This window comes from Drosophila serrata, unplaced genomic scaffold (genome assembly GCF_035046125.1).
Source record: "Drosophila serrata isolate PLE 108 unplaced genomic scaffold, ASM3504612v1 contig_276, whole genome shotgun sequence".
NCBI classification, from domain to species: Eukaryota; Metazoa; Arthropoda; class Insecta; order Diptera; family Drosophilidae; genus Drosophila; species Drosophila serrata.
The window spans coordinates 3,877,995-3,899,209 of record NW_028257174.1 but is presented as its reverse complement, the minus strand read 5'-3'; the positions used below and the strand labels follow the sequence as shown (position 1 = coordinate 3,899,209).

The window sequence follows — 21,215 nt, the reverse complement described above, 5'->3', positions numbered from 1 at the left end:
GGTTTTTCTTTTATTATGTTTTTTTTTTTCGGGGAGGGGGGCTGGCTTTCTTGCACTGCGCTTCATTAATTGCACTTGCTAATTGATTTGACACAGACAAAGGAAGCGGATGCATTCGAGTGAAAAGGAGCATAATTTGGTGCAGGGTTGGGTCCTGGTTTTGCTCCTCGTTTTTGGTCCTGGTTTGTCTCCTCTTTTTTTTGGTCCTGACTGCATTGTAGACTAAAGCTAAATTCATTTGGCGTTGCCTTCATCATCGAGTGGCGCAGAATCACTAATTGGGTTCGATGGAATACTCAGAGGAAAGGCAATGGATAAGGGGAAATAAATATGTATATATCCTAAGATATATCCTTAAGGAAATTCCTACAAATATAGCTTAAAGTCCTTGACAAACTAAAGATGTTTGAGAATTAAAAGGAGTTAAAACTAAATCTTTTTCTGTAAGTCATCGACAACCTAAAGATCTTTGAGATTTAAAAGAAGTTTCCACTTAAGCCTAAGGCTTTATCTGAAATAGAACTAGAATAAATAAAACCAGAACTCTATCCTTGAAATTTGCTTTAAAAAATTCCTAGAAAAATAGTTTAAGGTCTCTGAAAAACTATAAATGTTTAAAATTCAGAAGGAGTTTCCCCCTAAACAGATAATTTTATGCTTTACTCAATTAAGAAGTTAGTGGGTTTTTATTTCTCAAAAATTACTCTTAGTTCTAGGCTCATTTTGCTTCACAAAATTCACCTGAATTACTTAAACAACTATATTCTCAGGCATTAGCTTTTAAGAACCAAAAAAAAGGGGTTTCTGGTAAATATCCTTTAAGGACAACCAAACTGAGCTCCAAACAATTGGGGACAAAGTATTTACTGGCAAAAAAACCAGTTCCAAATCTGCCCCAAAGCCAATGAATCCAACTTGGACAATTCGCATGCAAATCTGGAACAGCTTTGGCCCCATGACACCCAGTTCCTGGTACTCCTTCTGCTCCTGCTCCTCCTCCTGCTCCTGCTCCTCCTCCTGCTCCTCCTCCTGCTCCTCCTTCTTTGGGTCATGCATAAATCATGGGCGGAGAAGGCGACCAGCGAAGGGGCTAAAAGGCTAAAGGAGTATGAGAATGTGAATGTGAATGAGGCGTCGCTAAAGGGTTGAGTGGAAGTGGCTCAAACTTTCGCTTTTGTTTAGGCTTCAGCGTCTACGTCTTTTGACTTTCGGTTGAGATTTAGGAATCGATAGCATCGCGCTCTGTGCTTGCCTCCTTGAAGCGAAACGTTTTGCACGCCACAAAAGTCTGCTTAGCTTATTTATTATTTACACGAGTGAAACGTGTATGAAACCGAAAGAGAGATGCTAACCAAGAAAAAATAAAGGGAAAAGAAGGAAAAACCTACTAAAAACGAAGCGAGAAAAATCCAAAAAAAAGGGCCACAAGTATATGTGAGTGAGAAAAGTTGTGGTATTTTGTGGTTGATTTGATTGCTTTATGCACCCAGTGAGTGGCCGCATGAATTTCAAATGAGTCCTTCAACTTAGAAACCAAACCTTTGTTTCTTGTTTCTATGTATATTCAAAATATTGTATTTTCTTTTTGAAAAATCTTGAATTCTCACGAAACCAAAGCCAGAAAAATCTTGCAAAAAGATGAAGGAGAAGCTTGAAAAGCATAGAGACACGACCACAGAGCAGTCATTATCCTGAACCAGGCCAGACTTGAGGTGAGAAAGAAGAGTGGCACCTTGCCACGTATGTTGTTGCTGCCACATAACGTGTTGCACACGTTCCAACATACAACAAACAAAAAAAAAAAGAGAAAATCGAGAAAGAGAAGAGAACGAGCGGAAAATGGGCAAAAGTCGGGGTTAGCTGGGTCAGTATTCTTTACCACCTTTCATTCTCTGTCTCTCTGGTCGTCGTTCCCACAGTAATTTGAAATTCATGCGCTTCGTATGTGGAATAAATTCAAGATTTTGATTTGCTGTGCTACGTGTGGCAAGCTGCCTTCATCCCTTTTTGCAATTGAAGGTGTGAAATCGCACATAAAGGATAATAAAAGTGAAAAGCGTGAGAGCCTGTCAGGCCCCATAAAAAAGGGAGTCCCAAGGAATAGTAACAGAAATACAAACAGAAACGGAAACGGAAACGGAAGCATCAGCTGCAGGTGAAATGCTTTTAAAGTTTTTTCGGTTGAATAGGAAAATATATATATATACATATCTACATCAAAATTCTATATAATAATGGTCCCCCGTTGGGAGCCAGGCAATGGAATCCTTGAAATTTTATACAGATTTTTTTCCAGGAATAACCATGGTATTTTGCATATATTTCAAAACTGTTTGTGACACTCTAATGGCTTCAATTGAAGGTTCAAGTGTGGTCCAGCCATCAGATTAAAAGCAAAACAAGCACAATTATGTCCAAACATGTTGCTCTCCAGAGAGCTCACTGATTGGGGGTACTTAAAACAAGTGTGTCCGCAAAAAAAAGAAAGAAAAAATAAACTTGAACGCATTTATTGGTTGTTCATCTATGAAATTAAAGTTTATCCCCCACGCAACTTTCTGCTATCTCTCTCTCTGGTTACGCCCCAAAGCAAATCATCATTTAGTGGCTCCCCAGGGCTGGATCAAAAGCATACCAAAGCACTCACAGGACTCTCTCACACACACTCACACACAGGGAAAATATGCTGATTACGGAAAGAGGATGGGGACAAGGACTATTCCTCTGGTGTCGCCATCTGGTGCAGCCTGTGCGAGCAAATTTCAATGACTTTACTGTTATTTATGCCATTCGAAAAGTAATTTATAGCATTTAACGCCTAAAAGCACACTTGCGATTTCAGCAATTTGTGTATAGTATATGTATGTGTGTGTGTGTGTGTGTGTGATGGAAGGAAGCTGGTAGGTTCCATAGACAACACAACTGAGCTTCAAGCCCATAAACACGCGAACATGACTCCTCAGCTCAGTGTTTTCTTTTATTTTTTTAGGTGTTACCTCCCCTTTTTTTAAGTTTATTTTTGGAAGAAAAAAGCTAGGGAAAATGAGTAACAATACGACTAGAAAATGCCTAAGGAATATTTTTAAAAATAATTTAAATAATTATAATCTTTAAAAGAGCTTAGCTAAATCTACTAGACATTTACCTCCCTTGATGATGAGTTTTTTTTTTTTTTTAAGGACTCTGGAAAAACCTATGTGCCCCAAACAAAGTGCTGGGTATCAAAGGGCGAGAGAAGAAAAGAAAAAATACATGTCAATGACTTTACAGAAAGCGGAAACTCATAAAGATAAGTGTTGACATGGCTGCCAACATGGCTGTCTTTCCCCTCTGTACTCTCTGTACTCTCAGTACTCTCACATTCACCTCCATGGCATGGCTGCTCTTCACATCCTGCCTGCCTCATCTTAGCTTCCTCTAAGTGGCATCTGTCGCCTCGTATTTGTGTCACTCACTGGAGCATATGTGTGCGTAAGTCGCACTTCGCACTTTGGCACTTTTCTTAAATTTTTTTTGGGGGGAGGCTTGAAGAAAAAATGAAATTTGAAAGTAAAGAATTTGCAGCAGCATTTTCCATGAGTTTATATTCAATTGATTTTGAGTCATTATCAAGCGAAACTAATGTTTATTTATACATTCTTTAGCTCCTATTGCTGCGTTTTCCCCCTTAATATACACAAATATCGCCGTCATCAAGTTTGAAGCTTATTTGTGGCTCATATTCCCGCCATGAATTATGACTCCCAACACCATCTATCGTTATTATTATTATTATTATTATTACTAAGGGCCATGGCTGGCAATTAAATTGCCGCAGTGCTATATATATGGATATATTGTATGTATATATTAAGGGGATTTCATAGGACGGAGACCACCACTTGTGGTTCGTTGGCCCGGCTAATTAATGTTATCGCATTTCATGCATCACTTGCTAATAGTTATCGATAAATATTTCATCGTCACTGTCCTGACAGCATTTGGTTTAGATTTCCTTATGTCCTGCCACTCTCCCTCTTTCTCCTTTTCGTCCTTTATTTTATTTTTTTTGTGTTTGTGTTGTGTTGTATTATTTAATTTACAGAGTTTCTGCCGCAACCGGAAACCGTTTACAGTTTGTTATGCGGTTCATTGGCCAACGGAACGAAATGGAACGCAACGTAACGCAACGCAATGCTCCATTCACGTAATTTATGGGTAATGTCAAGGCAATTGCTAGTGATTGATGGATGAGCCAGGAGGAGCCAGGACACATTGATTAACTTGGATTACAACTGGTTTTGAAGAGAGAACTAACGTTGGGCCCAGTAGTATATAAATTCTTACATTTCCCTTACAATTTCTGTTCACTTTCTTGTTTCTTTCTACTTTTTTTTTGTATCCTGATTAATTGTCGGTCGTATTTCATGCATTCAAAAGCCGCCCAGGTTATTTAAACTCATTAGAAAGTCAGCGGCAAACATCCTAAAGGCAAACAAACATTACACTAGGAGAAAACAGGTGAAATTTGAAAGAAAAATAAAAGAAAAATGAACGAAAAGTAAAAGAAAAGTGAATAAAAACTAATTGCAAAATAGAAAATTTGTGGGAAAAAGTTCTTAAGAAAATATTACCCTAAGAAAAAGGTATAAATTGATCGATTCAGGGCTCTAAAAACATTCCTAAAATCTCTAAAAATATGTTATTAAATATATATCTTTACCTTTTATCTTAACTAACATTATATGTTCAGTGCAGGTACGTACAAATCGTAAAAAATATAACCAAAAGTAAGGCTGCCTTGGCCGGAACCTTCCTTAATTAAAAGCAGCAAATGAAATGCACATCACAGGCCTGGCCAACTTTCCAAAAAAAAAAAAAATGTTTGTAAAAAAAAATACACAAAAAGAGTTGCAAAAAAAATAAAGAAAATCTGTAGAAAAAAAAAACTCTGAAAAAGGGACGAAAATAATTACGCGACTCGCGGAAAAAGCGCGGCGAGATTTTTTTTCAGCTCTTTGGACAGGACTTTTATGTTTTTTATATTTGTGTGGAGATCCTTTTTCGGTGCATAACAAAGATTTATGCCCGGACTGAAGGTAAAACATAAATTTGATGCGCCTCAAAAGTGGCCAACAGGCGAAAGCCAAACAACAAGGCAAACCGGAAGTGAAAAGGTGGCAGGCGGCAGGCGGCAAGCGGAGACCGGAAGTGGGCAAAAGGTATTAAGGCAAAAGTTTATCCCGCGGAAAAGTGCCCTTACCACTTGGAATTTGGCTACAAAACTTTTCACTTCTGTGTTGCTGCTGCTGTTGTTGTTGTTATTGTCGTTATTTGGTGCGGTTGCATGATACGGGAATTTGCTGCGGCTGCCACACACACAACACACACACACACACTTGCTCTGCAAAACTCGTTGAACTTTCTTGGCCAGCGGCATAAGCAACAACAACAAAAATAGCAAAATAGCAAAAAATGTAGCCGGAAACTTGAGTATTTAGCCGTAAGTGGTAATAATTACGACTCCGGATACGAGGCCCACAGAGGCCTCCCAGAGGGAGAGACCAAAGCCAAGTTCGATGTTGGAGTTCGCTGGTTTGGGCACATAAAATGGCCGCCTGGTTTACAGTTACGTTCAGCTGCACACAAGTTAATTAAGTTTAATTGGATTAAAATTATACAAAATTATACAGAAGCCCGGCTCGCTGCTTCGCCAGAAAATTTACCATAAAAAGCCAGGGAAGCAGAAAGGGGGAAGGGGATCATATGTGAATGGTTATGACAGGACATTGATAGCACATGAGCTATATTCAAAATTATAGCTGCATCAAGTTTTAGGTTACTTAGCTTATACAATTTTGAGCTAACAAGTGCTTAAAAGTTTGTTACTTTATATATATAATCGGAATTTATAGACACTTTTGAATGTTAATTACACTAAAACTAGTTAAAGAATAGTTTTATACCCTTGCAGGGTATTACCAGTACGTAGGTATGATCGGTAATTAACTATGCGCAGTAAATATCAATGAACATTAAGTAATTATGATCAATAAGTATCTATGACCAGTAAGTATCTATGATCAGTAATTAACTCTGAACTGTAAGTACCTATGTATAGTCAGTTACTAACTTTGAACACTAATAAACAATGACTTGCAACTTTTGAAACACAACACATTTCGGATACTTGGCTGGCAGCAGTCACTTCGTTCCGGAGATGTTAGAACTAGTTGGGAATTATATGTCCTGTGTGCGAGATTTGTTGTGAAACAAATTTAAGAGCATTTGAATAAAACTATGCAGTTATTCTTCTATATAATTTTACTAGTATATAAGTCGGAGCATGGCGAATCGGTGGACTATATATATATACATATATATCTGACATAGGAACGATCGGAAAATTAAAAAAAAAAAAATATAATAATTTTTTCAGTTTCCAGCTTATACCGCGTGAATAAGTCATTTCCGACCCTATAAATCATATATATTCTTGATCAGCATCGACAGCCGAATCGATCTAGCCTATTTAGGCAGAAAACAAAAAATTGAAATTTTTTTTCAATTTTTTAAAGGGGTTTTATCGTCAAAATGAAAAAAAAAAAATCGAAAAAAATTTATTTTCTTTAGATTTTAAATTGAGTATGCAGATTTTTTAAGCTCATAAAAACTAACATAGAACAGCTTTCCGAACTAAAATTAATTAGTTTTTGACTAAGTTAAGAGATTTTTAATTTTTGATTTGTCGATTAATGCTAATATTTCCTACCTCTGATATTTCACCATTAAAAGTTCCATTTCAATTATATTATTATATATATTATATTTTATGTTCTACTTCTGACATTCCCCTTCCTACGCTTCCAATATTATTTCTTCTCGATTAAAAAAAAAAACCCTTTGTAAACATTTAATAACTCCCCATTCCAATATAACCGAACAAAAACTACTACAGTCTTACTCCTTCAATACAGTTGTACCCAAAAAACACCGAACTTGTCTGCACAAGTACAGTTACCGCTGAAAAATTACAATAGCCCTGACAGACAGGTAAAAAAAGAAACTTCCTAATCAACAGAACCCAACCCCAAAAACCCAACCCAATCCATCCGGTGCTGGCTGCTCCTAGCTGCACTGCTTTATAATGCAAATGGAAAATTCTATTAGAGTCAGGCAGAGATGGGAAGTGCGCTTCATTTAATTTACGAGCCAATTTGCCGCCTGTGTAGTCAAGGGGAATGGGGGGACAAGGGGGAAGGGGAAAGGCCTAAGGAATGTTGACAAATTTCACAATATGTTTTCCTATATATAGAGAGAGAGAGCCCCAAAAAACACTCCCTAGTGCACTATTCGAAAAGCTTGCAGCAGCAGCAGCTCATTTCCGGTTTCCCCGTCTGTCAACGCTGCAAAGTATGCTTTAATTTTATGACACCAACAGCCTGTCTGCCTGCTCCCTGCTCCCCAGGTCTTTATTGAAATATTATGCAACAAAGTTGATGAATTTTTAGCTCGACAAAACTTGGGCACTGCACGGGGACTTTGCATTAAGCGAGTCCTGACAACGCCAGGATAAAATGTGAAGACAGAGAGAGAGAGACAGGGAGAGAGCCATGACTCTTGGCCCTTTTAAGCATTGTATCAGGTGTTTACCAGGCTCACACAGACATAGACTTGTCGTCTAAGGACCAAGACGCTCTGGATGAAGCTCAGGCTGAAGCTAAAGCTAAAGCTGAGGCGGCAACAAAGGCAAGAAAAAAAAATATTATAATAGCAATTGAGAATTGCTGATGAGCCCTGCCACCAGGCTCAGGACCAGGACTTGTCCTGCCTTTTTTGGGAAACTGTCAGCTTACACTCAGGGAAATTGTGCATTTGGAAAAGAAAACAAAAGAAAAATGTATGAAAAATATCAAAGATTTAAAGATGAAAGGATCAGGATTATATATTTTAATCTTTCTACAAAAATTAAAACAATTTTCGCCAAACTCAAAAGTCAACTCCCTTTTCTTTCAGTGCCTTTTGCCTGAGTCTGAAGCGTTGCTCTTCGCAAAGACTTGATGCCAAGGGAGCATTTTAATTATTCAACATTGTTGACAAAGTTTCCACTGCTGCCGAGCAATATGATTTGCTGCTTGAGCAGTCAAAAGTTGGCCCACAACAACAACGACAAAGCGGCCAAACAAAAATCTGCGGCGGCTGTTGACAGTTGAGCCAGGAAAAGGACCAAAGACGGGGGGAAAAGGACTCTAGAAAGGAGTCTGGGAAGAAAATATACTTTCGTACTACCTGCCGTCGGTTAGTTGCTCATTTGGCCAAAAATCGCTTTAGGCGGCAAGCGGGAAAGCTGGCCATGAATAGTGATCGAATAACAATCAAAGTAAGCTTTAAAAATTACTTTAAAAGGATAAAAAACATGAGAAGAACCTATAAGAAATATTATTCTTAGAAAAATACATTTATTTGAGGATATATTTTTATGTATTTCTACTAATAATGGTTTAAATAAATCTTTTACAATTTCTGCTATCCAAGGCAAACTTAAAGTTCATAATAAACCCAAAATTAATCGATAAATCATCGATAATTTTTTATTATAATAAATATTTCACCAACAAAATTACATTTTCTTTATAAATATTTCTACTTATAGTTTAAATACAGCTTCCAAAATACATGTTTATCGATACCAAGCTTAGACCTAATAATCAATCATAAATAAATCGATAAATCATCATAAGGTTCGATATTTATCAACTTTAAGTCTCAATTTATCATATAAACATTCCCAATTCCTTTTCCCAACACTCTCCCAATTTAGTTATGGACTTTTTTTCTTGGTTTTATTTCCATTTCAAGACCAATTACGATCTTGGCGATACAATCTGCCAGGGCTAAATGCACCAATTAAGCTGGAACCTGTTACGGTTATCGTTCATCGTTTCAGTTAACGCTGGGCCTTTCCCCCACTTGAAATTGGTAGCGACTGCAATTTAATTTCTTTACAACAGTCCATGGGTTCTGAAGGGGGGGTGGGAGAGGGAGCCTTTGGTTTTTTGGGGGAAACTGACCAAAAAGCCGGAAATGGCCGCTCCAGAGCCTCACATTTTCGGTCGACGCGCTTCAATAATTCTGTTTGCTTTGCGGTGCTCGAGAGCGAAAGAGAGGGTCAGTTTGTGGGTGGACCCAGCAAGAGAAAGGGATGGATATATTTAAAGAGAGAGGGAGAGAGAGAGTGCAGGCGAAGCAAACATGTTTCGTTTCGAGTGGCTTTTGCGGCATTGACGCGAAGACAAAAAAAAAGCGCCAAACTGCATGCACAAGCAGCAAGCAGCAAGAGCAGTAGCAACAAAAGCCGCCAATGTGCCACTGCAGCAGCAAACCCCAAAAAAAGAGGCTGAATAAGTGGCCAATACAGGTACAGTTAAGACCCAAGGGATACCTAGTAGTTGGAACTGAAGGTAAGACTGTACTTTAAACCCAGTACTTGGAGCTTATGGCGGTACTGTACTTTAAATAAGTTCAAAATCAAATTTTTGTGAGTGAGAAATATAAAACATATGCTAAATATTAATCGAAAATAGCATACATTTTGGTCTAATATTTCTTAAAAATTAACTAAGGTTAAAAATAAATTATATTTAACTCTAAAAATAAGCTTTTTAGAGCTATATAATTTTAATTTTTACCTTTGTTTAATTGTTTCATTATAAAACTTTTCTTAACAATAAAAATATCAAGTTTCTTTCTTTCTTTTCCAAAATCCCTTCATTTCCTTTACGTACTCCAAGTGGCATTAAAGCCAAGTCCATTCATGGGTCATGTGCAAAAAATTACAATGCCATTGTTTGCCATTGGGGAAAACCCTACCTCCCCCAATTTTCATTTTCGCATTGCCAATGCTTTTCCACCTCCACCTTGGGTCACGAGTCAAAAGTCAAACCAAAGCCAAGCAATTGCGGCTAACGAAACGAAATGGAATGGAACGCCGGATACGGAAACGTAGACTGCTTGGCGTCGCCATCATCGTCATTGTTATCGATTAAAAACAAGGAAAATGTGCAGCGCTTGGCACTGCACTTTTTCTGATTAACTGTTGCATAATTTTCGGTGCTGCGGTTTTCCTTTGTGAACCAAGCGAAAACGCTAATTGAATTTGCATGACAAATCAGGGCACTCACTCGAATGAATAACGAATTGTGTGAATGTGAATATGGGGCTTGTGAATGTGAATGTGAATACGAATATGAATTGTGTGGAAAAGTGTGACGGGCATGGAATCATGAAGGTGCCAAAAGCGGGCGGCCTCAAAAAGTTACTTAAAAATGTGCGGCACCCGAAAAAGGAGCTTCGCACAATGGGCTTTTGCATATTTAAGCAAAACTCCACTTATACATATACATATACATATGTATATGAATATGTATATGTGTATGTGTATGTCCCATCCTGGGGAAACCCCCTGGCAAACCGGCAACCATTTCGGCAAGCGAACAATGAGGCTTTTGTATGCCACAACGCGCGTTCGTCTTTTTTGCTCCCTGGTTTTTATTCCAAAAGAAAGACACGCATATGCCACATACGTGGCCCATTGTTTGTATTGAACCCAAGGAGCACCAAAGGCCAAAAGGGAGCGCTGAGTAGAAAAGGACGCTGCGAAAGGCAAGCTGCCAAGCCTCGACTCCGGGCGTTTTCATTTGCGCTTCAAATCTAAGAATAATAGCCGCCTTGATTACATTCACGCCGCTTTATGACAAGCGAGAAAAAATGAGCAGAGGCAGGGTGGGGTTGTGCCACTGCGGAAAAAACGAGGCTGAAAAAGCGCTGTGGAGGGGGAGGAAAGGAAAATACATGTTGGCATACAAAAACAATGAAGGTAGAAGGGGCAATGACAGCACTGTGGGGCCAGAATGTATCTACTACTAATTATCACACAGCAAACTGAAGGTATTTGATTCAATTTGGGATATGTAAATAAATTTTGTTAATTTATAATTACTTTTAATAAAATTTAACATTACTTATGGTATGATTGTATATAGTTTTTTAATAATAATAAACATTTCTTAAGGAATGACGATAAAAAACTCATGGCACAATCAAAAAAAGGTTTAAATTCAATGAATTTTCAACAATTTTGATAAATTGTCAAAAAATATTATGAATTTTAATACATTCATTAAAACTAATTTTATGTATAAATATATTTCTTTAATAATAATATTGAAATCATTTTAAGAATGATGATATTGATGATATTGAACACTCAAAAACCGATTATTTTGACGAACTTGGAACATTTTTTTTTAATTTCATTTCGTTCTTATGAGTTTTGATTCATTTATTCAACATATATATTATTTTATATATATATTCTATAAGGATAAAGTTAAAAACATTTTAGGAATGAATGAGCTTAAAATATTCAAATTATTTAAATATTTTGATGACAATTTTTTCGATAAAAACCAAAGTTTGAAAAACTCATAACTAAGGCAAAAATGAAGTAATTTTAAATCGGACAACTTTTTTGTGATATTTTTTCTTAGGTTTTTAAATCTGCATACTCAATTTACAATAATAAAAAATTTAAAAAATTTCAATTTTTTTTTGTGCAATTTTAACAATATAACCCCTTAAAAAATGTTGAAAAAACTAAAAGTTTTTGATTTCTCCAAAACATAGCTAGAAAGATTCGTCTGTTGATGCTGATCAAGAATATATATAATTTATAGGGGCGGAAATGACTCCTTCACTGCTTAAGAAGCTCCTGACTAAAATTAAAATACCCTGCCTGGGCTTAAAAATAAAAATTAATTATGTAATTATTTTTATATGACAATCGAAGTTTCAAAATTTCATAACTAAGCCAAAAAGGCATTCATTTACAATCGGAAAACGCTCCTATGTTAGTTTTTATAAGCTTATTAAATCAGCATACTCAATTTAAAATGTAAGACAATTTTAAAATTTTTGAATTTTTTGTGTGCAATTTAAACGATTTAACCCCTTAAAAAATATTGGAAAAATTAAAAATTAGTTTTTTCTCCAAAACTAAGCTAGAAAGATTCGGCTGTTGATGGTGATCAAGAATATATATGATTTATAGGGTCGGAAATGACTCCTTCACTGCTTAAGAAGCTCCTGACTAAAATTATAATACCCTGAAAGGGTATAAAAATATTAAAAATAATTATAGTTAAATAAGTACAATATTTCACACCACTGTGCATCTTCTCAGCTCGTCCCAAATGAAAAGAAATGAAATTAAGTGGCATGTTGTTGCTTGTTCGCCTGTAAGGATGTGGGAATGTGGCCACGCATGACCAACTTGCAATCACTTTCCCCCCACAATCCTTGGCACCCACACCCACAGTGGAGCAGAGCAGACGTATGTCGTCCGTCTGCCACTTGAGCCCACTGTAAGCCTGTTAAACATTTCGAGTGTTAATTGTGTGCGAACAACAATAACAGAGGGGGCATGGGGCATGGGGCATGTGGCATGCTGGCATGGGGAGCATGGGTGTGGCAAGCGGTTTTGGGGCAAATGAGATTGGAGGCTGCTGCCAAGGAACACCACTGAGTGACAAGCCAGAGCGGATGTCGTGATTGGAGCCAAAAAGCATTTTTGCCAGGGGAAAAAGCCAACAGCTAAAGATGCTTTTTGCCATACTTAACTTGTGTTTAAGTTGTGTTTTTTCTTACACATTGCATTGTGTCAAGTTATTAAAAGGGGATTATAGGTAAAAATTGAATTATTTTATGGATAGTGAAATCTAATTTAAGATATTTTCTCTTAAATAAGTTATAAACTTTTATAGTTTCAGTTTCGTTTACTTAAAGTTCAACTGTATCCCATTATCTTTACCAATGTCCTTTAGCATTCCCCCTTTTATCTTGCAGGCTATAGTGAGAAGAATGGGTTGAGACCCATCCTTTAATGATCACGTAACACTCACCCAAATTAATAATTTTTTGTATTTATACATCGTGAAGGACTCACCTGAAAAGAAACAGAAAAAGGAGAATTCAATTACAATTGTATATAAAAGGGAAAAAAGGAGGGAGAACAAGTTAAAAAAGGAATTTTTAAATACATTACAGGGTATCGTAAGGAAATAATTCTGTAGAGGGTTATCTTTCGATTCCATATGTGTTTGTAATATAAAAAGATTAACTCTAAATATTCTATAATTAAATACATGGTGTATATAAGTTTAGTTAAAATATAGTTTTAGTTATGTCCTTTAAACCGTTTAATTAAAATTGAACTGTACTTAAACACTCAGTAATCAACTTTAAAAATCCTTAAAAATTTCTCTTTAATTATTTTCATTGCCTACGAAAACCTGTAAACAAGCTTAGTATTATTTTAAATTGTTATATAGTATTATATAGTTAAAGTATTATATTAAATATTTTACTATATTTATATAATTCATAGAACTTATATTTATAGAGTACAAACTTAGTAGATTCCATCAGCAAATGAACTCATATTTTCCTTTTAACCTCAACGACTGTTTCCGTTTGCCTTTTTTTTTTTTTTTTTTTTTTTGCTGTATTATATTTTCCATTTTCCATTTCCCAATGGCAAATCAATTTGCGCTTTACATAAAAATCAACAAAAGACCTGAAGTTCGAGTTGGTTGGCTAAGGAAAATGGTAGATGGAAATGTGGAAATGTGAAAATGGAATTGGAGATGGAGAAAGAGTTGAAGTGGAGAATGTTGGGGTTACCTTGGTGGCTTGAAAATCACGGCACATAACCCATTAACCCACCGTTGCCCAACTATGCATGGCGACGATTTCCATACAATTTCTCCTTCTTGGTTTTCCCCTTTTTCTGCGGGCTTTTCTTTGTTGGCTTTTGGCCGGGGGAAACAGCATTTACATAATGAATTCATATGTTTAATAAAATCTACACGTGAACATGAATATACCAGAGTTGAGTCGAGTCGAGTTCTCGTCGTGGCACAAAAGGACAACCTGAGTCCTGTGAACTGCGGCTCCTGCGCTTGGGGAGCTCCGCACAAAAGTATGCAACACAAAACGGCAAGCCAACCACCGGGTATGGCAATGGCGATGGCGATGGCAATGGCTGCCTCTTTTTTTTGAATAGTTTGACGATGACAATGACGACGTCGACGACTATGACTATGACGACATGTTGACGTCATGTAGCCTCAGTCTCCTCAGCTAAATATAAAAGAGAGAGTGCGGGTGAGACTCTGGGCTGCTTGGCCAAATTAAAATCATATTAAATTTGCATATTGCGCCAAAGTGTCGGCACAAAGTGTGTGTCTGCAAAACATTGTTATCGGTTATCGGGTTAGCGACAGGTGTTGCATAATGGACTACCCCCGACGGTGCTTATGGAAATTCCCCATTTAAAATTCACAATCGCCGGATGCGGCGATAGGAAGAGTCGCAAGGGAAATAAAATAGGTGAAATTTTTGCCAAGAGTGCTTTGTTAATGGGTTCAACAATGAACAATATAAACACTATTATATTAGGATTTAAATGAGAGTTTTTGGTTATCAAAATATTTCATTTAAAATGAGTTATGCGAAACTTAATTGATACAATATATTAAAAACTCTTTTTATCGAAATAGTCGATAAGTATGACTTTACCATTAATTATAAATTGTTTAAATGCTATTGAAAACCAGAGAAAAACTAAATAAATAAATAAACTAAATAAATATTGACTCATAATTTGTTCGATTAAAAAATAAATACTAAAAGCATATTAATAATTACCTTAACTTAAAAATAACTACCTTTTAATCAACTATCCAAATAATCAATATCAATGACTGTAAAAAATAATGTATTATTTAAACTGCAATTTAATACATTCTTAACTTTATAATATACATCGCACAAAAATAAAAACTCCCTGTTAACAAGCCCAGTCTTGACATCTATCGTTCTCTTATTTATGACAATTATCGATAGATTATTCAATGCAACTCAACGGAGACTGTACCCAAACACAACAACAACAACAAATAACTAGGACAACAAATCAACTCTATATTGTATTTCTCATTCCAACAAAACAAACTCGAACAAACAAATAAATTTCACACATACAAACGCAAAAGTTTTCAACAAATTTTCGACCACAAAACTATTAAAAAAAAAGCGAAAAACGGAAAACACTTTCAATGACCCAAGCCCTAAAAATAAACACAGAGAGAAAGGGAAAGAGATGCAGAGAGAAGAAAAGTCATTTTGACAGCTGATGGAGGTGCGGTAAAGAGCAGAGAAAAGCGGGGAAAACAAGCAGGCGTAGGAGGAGGTCCTAAAGTCGGTCAAGTTGTTGAGATACAGCGACAGAGAGAGGGAGAAGGACCAAGGAGAAAGGTCATCCAATTGGCAATTGTGATAAATTGTACTTTTAAGCAATTTAAACCCAAGAAAGAATCACAAACATTTCACAACTGGGCAGCAAAGGGGACAGGAGCATCAGCCTTCATCAAAGTCAAGGGAAAACCATGGAAAAGCATCGCATGGAAAAAAAAGGTTCTTTCGACTTTTCTGGCCAAGAATTCCATTCTGCATTTTTCCCTTATCCTTGTTTCTGTATGTTTGGTATGTAAAACTACTTTACTAATAATGCCTCAATTGTGCTTCATTCCTGGGAAAGGAATGGGGTTGGAAAAAGGATTGTCCACTCTCCTTTATCCTTTTCTTCTTTCCCCCCACAAAAGCATTTCTCTCTCTCTCAAAAAAAAGGGGGGAACAAAAATAAAAACACACATGTAACACATTACCCTAGTTAGGGGATATCTTCTGCTTCTTGCTTTGGGTTGATTTTTCCGTTGTTTTCGTTTTTCCCCGCTCGTATTTTGTGTTTTCTTTTGGTATCTTGAGTATTAATCCTAATTGAAGGGAAATCCCCTGATGGACACGCACTGTATTTTTTTTTTTTTTCGGGGATAGAAAAAAGGACCAAGTGGCAACCCTTTTTTTCTATGTGTGTTTTGCTGTGAGTTAGTCTTTTCTTGGCTATTTTATGGCGCTTTGCTTGCTACTTTTCCCTTAGCTGCTTTCATTTTCGTTACCCAAGCTGAAAAGTAGCCCAAGGATTTAAGGATATCTCCCACGAGTGTGTGTGTGTGTGTCGGAATATATCAATTCCAGGCTACCCCGTACCTTCAATCAAAAATCGTTGCATACTTTCCAGCTACTCGCTGCTCATAGCTCATAATTACAGCCACAAAAGGACATGGCCTGAAAGGATCCGCATATAAAACTTGGCTAAAAGCACCAAGAAACTGAGGGAAACGAAATAATATATATAAAAAAAAATGCTCAAATAGACATTTAATGATTCCCCATTGTCATTACATAAAGGTGACTTATAAAAACATTATTTCACGCGCAGAGGTAACAAAGGGAGGAGCAAAAGCAGTATGCGGGTCGAGCTTATTTGTTGCCACGCAGGCATTTCATGCTGGCTAACGAGCACTTTGGGCATACTACACACACACATCCCCCCATACTTGTGCTCATTCCTCTAGTCTCCAGTTCCCAGGACTCAGGACTCAGGTCCCCCCTTTATCTTGCACATCCTTGCCCTGAGCAGGACATATTAAAACTTACACGGTGGTGCTGGGTGGCTTTTAGGTATGCGGGTGAGCCATGTTCTTTATCTAGTAATTTGTTAACAGAATTATCTTATCTGAGGCTAGGTGAGGAAATAATTGTACTAGAAGAATTAAAGAAACGAATTGAAATTATTTTTAAAGAACTGGTCACACTTAGAGTGGGAGTTGGTCACTTTTTTTTACGCATTTAGAGTGTGCTACCATTAACACAATCTAGTAATTTTTTATACATTAATTAAAAACTCTTTAGACTAGTAACAGCAAAGAGAATTTAATGGTACATTCTTTCCACTTTAAATAAGTATTTCTACATGTATTTTGTAATTTGAATACCTCTTAAGTTCCTAGACTTCTAATACTTAATTCATCTCCACTGACTCCAACTTTGTTCATAACTCACAACTCTTCTTTAGTCAAATCAATTGCTTGAGTACTTGTCAATATCGGAGCTTAGAATTCTGTTAGCTATACACCCTAGAAAGTGCATTGTCCTGTGAATTGTCCTGTTCCTTCAGCCATAACTGTACCCATTGACAAAAATCTTTTGGCAATCTTTCGTCTGTTTCACTTGAAAGTTTTTCGAACTGAAGAAGTTTTTTGTTCTTGTGCAAAGGCGACCACCAAACGAAGAAGAAGTTCTTGGCCTGTGCCTTCCCTTGTATTCTCTGTATAGATTTCTACTCTCTGACTATGACTGTGTTTGTTGTCCAATTCGATTTAAGTTTCGTTTTTCCTCTATTTTTTGTTGGTTCTTATTTTTTGTTGTACTTCTTGCCTATTGAAAGTTTACTTTGACTTTGTGTGATGGCTTTTGCCTACCATTCTGGGAGGACTGGAGGCTCTTTAGCACTTTGCTTTGTCCTTTAGGTTTTGGTTTTAGTTTTTCCAGAGCCTTGTTATAGTCTGCTTTTGTTAGAGCTTGGTTCTATTATAGTCTGACTTTTTTAGAGTCTGGTTTTTTAAGAGCCTAGTTTTATTAATCAAAAATTGAAGTTGTCTTTGATTTGGTGGAAGTTTCTTTAGCTTTTTAAAGGGGCTTTTTATGAATTATAGTAGAGATTTCTCTTAACCTTAAATATAGAGATATATATAAGATAAAATATTGTATATAAAAAATCTATATACCTTCTAATATCTTATATTTATCTTCGTAGATTTGTAAACTAAATATTTGTATTATTTGTTATAATAAGAACAAAAGTGTTCTAGATAATAACCTTATGCTTCTTAAACTCTCTAGTTTTTTAGCTCTCTATCTACCTATATATTTACCTTTATTTACCTGTGTAAAGCCCCCCTGTTCTACTTTATTTCACACTCACCCTCTGTAACTGACTAAGGGTTCAAAAGGTTGCCATTTCTGTGGCTGTTTTTGGTAAACAATGAAATGTCCGCATATTTGGCACCATTACTCAAATTGCCATTATGCACGCGCTTCGCCTTCGCCTCGAATTTGTGCCAGCAAAACGCCAGTATTGGGTGTGAGTTTTCCCCCTCCATTTTGGAAAATGTTCACCCCATTATGGCGGCCACAAATGCAATGCAGTTGCATGAGTTTTCCCCCCATTCCAGTTTTGGATTTCCCCCCCCCCAGCAAACGGCAATGCGACAATCGCAGGTGAGACAGAGAGAGGGAAAGCCCGGGGTAACCGCAACCGCATAGAGCGCTGCATTTTTCGCTTTTCCAAAGAGTTTTCCCCCCGCCCCACGCCCCTCTTGGCACGTGTCGAGTTCATTATCGCCTCTATACACATAAAATAAAATAATATACACACTCACTAATACTAATACACATTTGCATTGGCATTTTCTATTGCCATTTTCTTTCTCGGTTTTGGGGGCAGCGCAGGCACACATTACAATTTAAATTGTTCGCATGCGGCCAGGGTAAAACTTGTCGCATATTATTTATAGAGGGGAGGGAAATATACTACTATTTATGTATATATATATATAACATTTATACATATATATATATATATATATATATATATATATATATATATATATATAGGTATATGTACTACCCACTTGGCTTAAAAATGTTAAACAAGCAAAAAGCTTTGCATACATTTCGGGGCGGGGATGGGAATCTACTGAGTAGGTTCCTAGAGGAAGGACCACACGCTGTGTGCGGGACTAGGCTCAAGATTTATGGCTTTGCGACAGGCGGACCAGACCAACGGACAACAGACGGACAGCAAACGGACACAGCCACACACACACACACATACAAAAAGAAGGAGAAGGGAAGGAAGAAAGAAAGGCAGGAAGAAAGAAAGGGCAGGGAGAGCAGTAAGACAGACGGGCAGCAAGTACCAAGACTGACAGACAGACAGACAGACAGACAGACAGACAGACAGACAGGAAAAAAAAAGCTAAAGACGCGGCAAATGAGAGAAGGGGCAGCATTGAGAGGGGGAAACCCTTGAAAAACTGGCCGGAACAATGAAACTTCAAGAAAACCACAAAGTTTAGCGTGGGAGGGGAAAAACTTGAAGCCTAGAGACTCCTGGACTCAAAGCCACGAAACAAGCCAAGCGTTGATTTTCTCGTTTTGCAAACGGAGTCCAGTCCAGGCCTATTTGCTTAATGTCTTCTAAGAGGCATAAAACTTTAAGGGATTAAATTTTAAGAGAATATCTAATAGAGTTTAAACTAGTAAGCAATATATACTAGAAACTAGACTAGTTTAAAATAAAATTCTAAGTATTTAAGGTAAGGTAAGGTTTAAAAAGGTATTATAACTTTACTCAGAAGCTTCTAAAGCATCGAAGAAATCATTTCCGACCCTATAAATCATACATATTCTTAATCAGCATCAACAGACGAATCGATTTAGCCATCTCAGGGAGAAAACAAAAATTTTCAAACTTTTTTGAAATTTTATAAATTAAATAAATAAAATTAAAATTGTAAGAAAAAAAATCGAAAAAAAAAATTATTTTCTTCATTTTAAATTGAGTATGCAGATTTATTAACCCAATAAAAACTAACATAGGACTGCTTTCCGATTTGAAATTAATGCTTTAATAGCTGAGTTATGAATTTTTTAAACTTTGATTTGTCGAAAAAATGTTCATATAAAAATATCTATTCAAAGAATGGAAATATTTTAAGCTTACTTATGATAGAATTCTAATATTGATCTTATAATTCGATTGTAAATTGGAAGCGTATATAACCTTCGACTTCCCGAAGATAGTTTTCTTTCCTATTTGTAAAATATTCTAGCAGAATTTTGGATAACTTCTTAATAATTTAAAAAAAATCACTTGTGATTTCTGGTTGATTTGATTGCATTTTTTATACAAACAATAATCACAAGTATTTATAAAACCCCTTAAAAAGCTGTTTAATAAATTTAATAAAATTATTATAAGTACCAAATTCATTATAAATATGTTTTATAATTTGTAAGCATACAATTTGATACCTTTTAATAGAACTTTTAAGTCTCTACAGATTTTTGGAACATACCGATTAATTCAATTACATTTCTAATATATATAAATATCACAAGGATTTTTAAAACTTCCCAAAAAGCTGTTTAAAAATATGAAATTAATTTTTAGGGACTCTGAAATTATAGTAAATTTGTTGTAAAATTGTATATATTATTATTTTTGCCACCTTTTACATGATGTTTAAAATCCCTACTGATTTCTGGAACATCTTTGATTCTTATTTAAAAATCCCTTCATGATATCTGAAACCTCCCTGATAATAATTATTAAATTTCTCCCTTCTTTTACCTTTCTCAACATATCATCCAGTGATTCCACATCCAATCCCGCATAGTTATTATTAAATTGACTGGAGCAATTGGACGAAGTGCTCGTATACCGTTTCCTTCTGCCCAAAGCAGGTGAATTAACCAGGGAGCTGGGACCACTGGATCCAGCATAGCCCAACTGGGCGGCGGCCATGAGTGGATATAGCGAAGGATGTGGCAGCTGATGATGGCCCAGACCCAGTCCAACATGACCCAAGTGTCCCAAATGTGAGCTACCGCCGGGGGAGTTGCAACAGATGGCCAGACAGGGAGGAGATCCTCCCACTCCCACTCCTCCCACTCCCACTCCAACTCCAAGTCCTCCTCCTCCGGTGTGGGCACTACGCACAGCAGCTAATGGCGAAGGTGGAGCGGTATGATGATGTTGCAACTGTTGCAGATGATGCAGCGGTGACCCATGATGTTGCTGCTGCATATGATGTTGCATATAAGCCGGCGAGGGTGAGGCACTGCCCGAGGAGCCACCAGCTGGACTGGCACTGGAAGCCACACCGTTCTCCACAATTGTGCTGCTCGTGCTGCAGGAGGATTCAATGATGGTGGTGGTTGTGGTGGTGCTAACGGTGACCTCCATGCTGGTGGTGCTAGCTGCTGATCCTGATCCTGTGAGTGATCCTGTGACTGCTACTGCAACTGAGACTGGCCGAGACTCCGTCTCAGGCTTGGCATCCATTGGTTCCACAGTTTGTTGTCCTTTATCGAGTCCTGTTTTTTGTGTTTTTATTTTTTTATTGTTGATTTGATCACACTTGCCGTACAGGCATTATATATTTAATTATAATTCGTGGCGCTCATTAAACTTGAAACTTTCAGAGAAG

The 21,215-nt window shown here is 36.8% G+C and overlaps 1 protein-coding gene across 16 annotated transcripts in view; it reads right to left on the bottom strand.

The window, feature by feature from the left end:
* The window catches only part of LOC110179585 (uncharacterized protein CG43867), a 119,335-nt gene that overhangs the window by 75,714 nt on the left and 22,406 nt on the right, over nt 1-21,215 (bottom strand). For 8 of the 16 annotated variants that reach the window (XM_086835563.1, XM_086835567.1, XM_086835569.1 and 5 more), the window contains exon 2: nt 20,357-21,203. The exons of the other annotated variants lie outside the window; for them this stretch is intronic. In XM_086835563.1, the coding sequence (XP_086691689.1) occupies nt 20,357-21,070 (714 nt within the window). In that variant the 5' untranslated portion in view covers nt 21,071-21,203. The remainder of the gene's footprint in view (nt 1-20,356; nt 21,204-21,215) is intronic. 16 annotated transcript variants of the gene reach the window in all.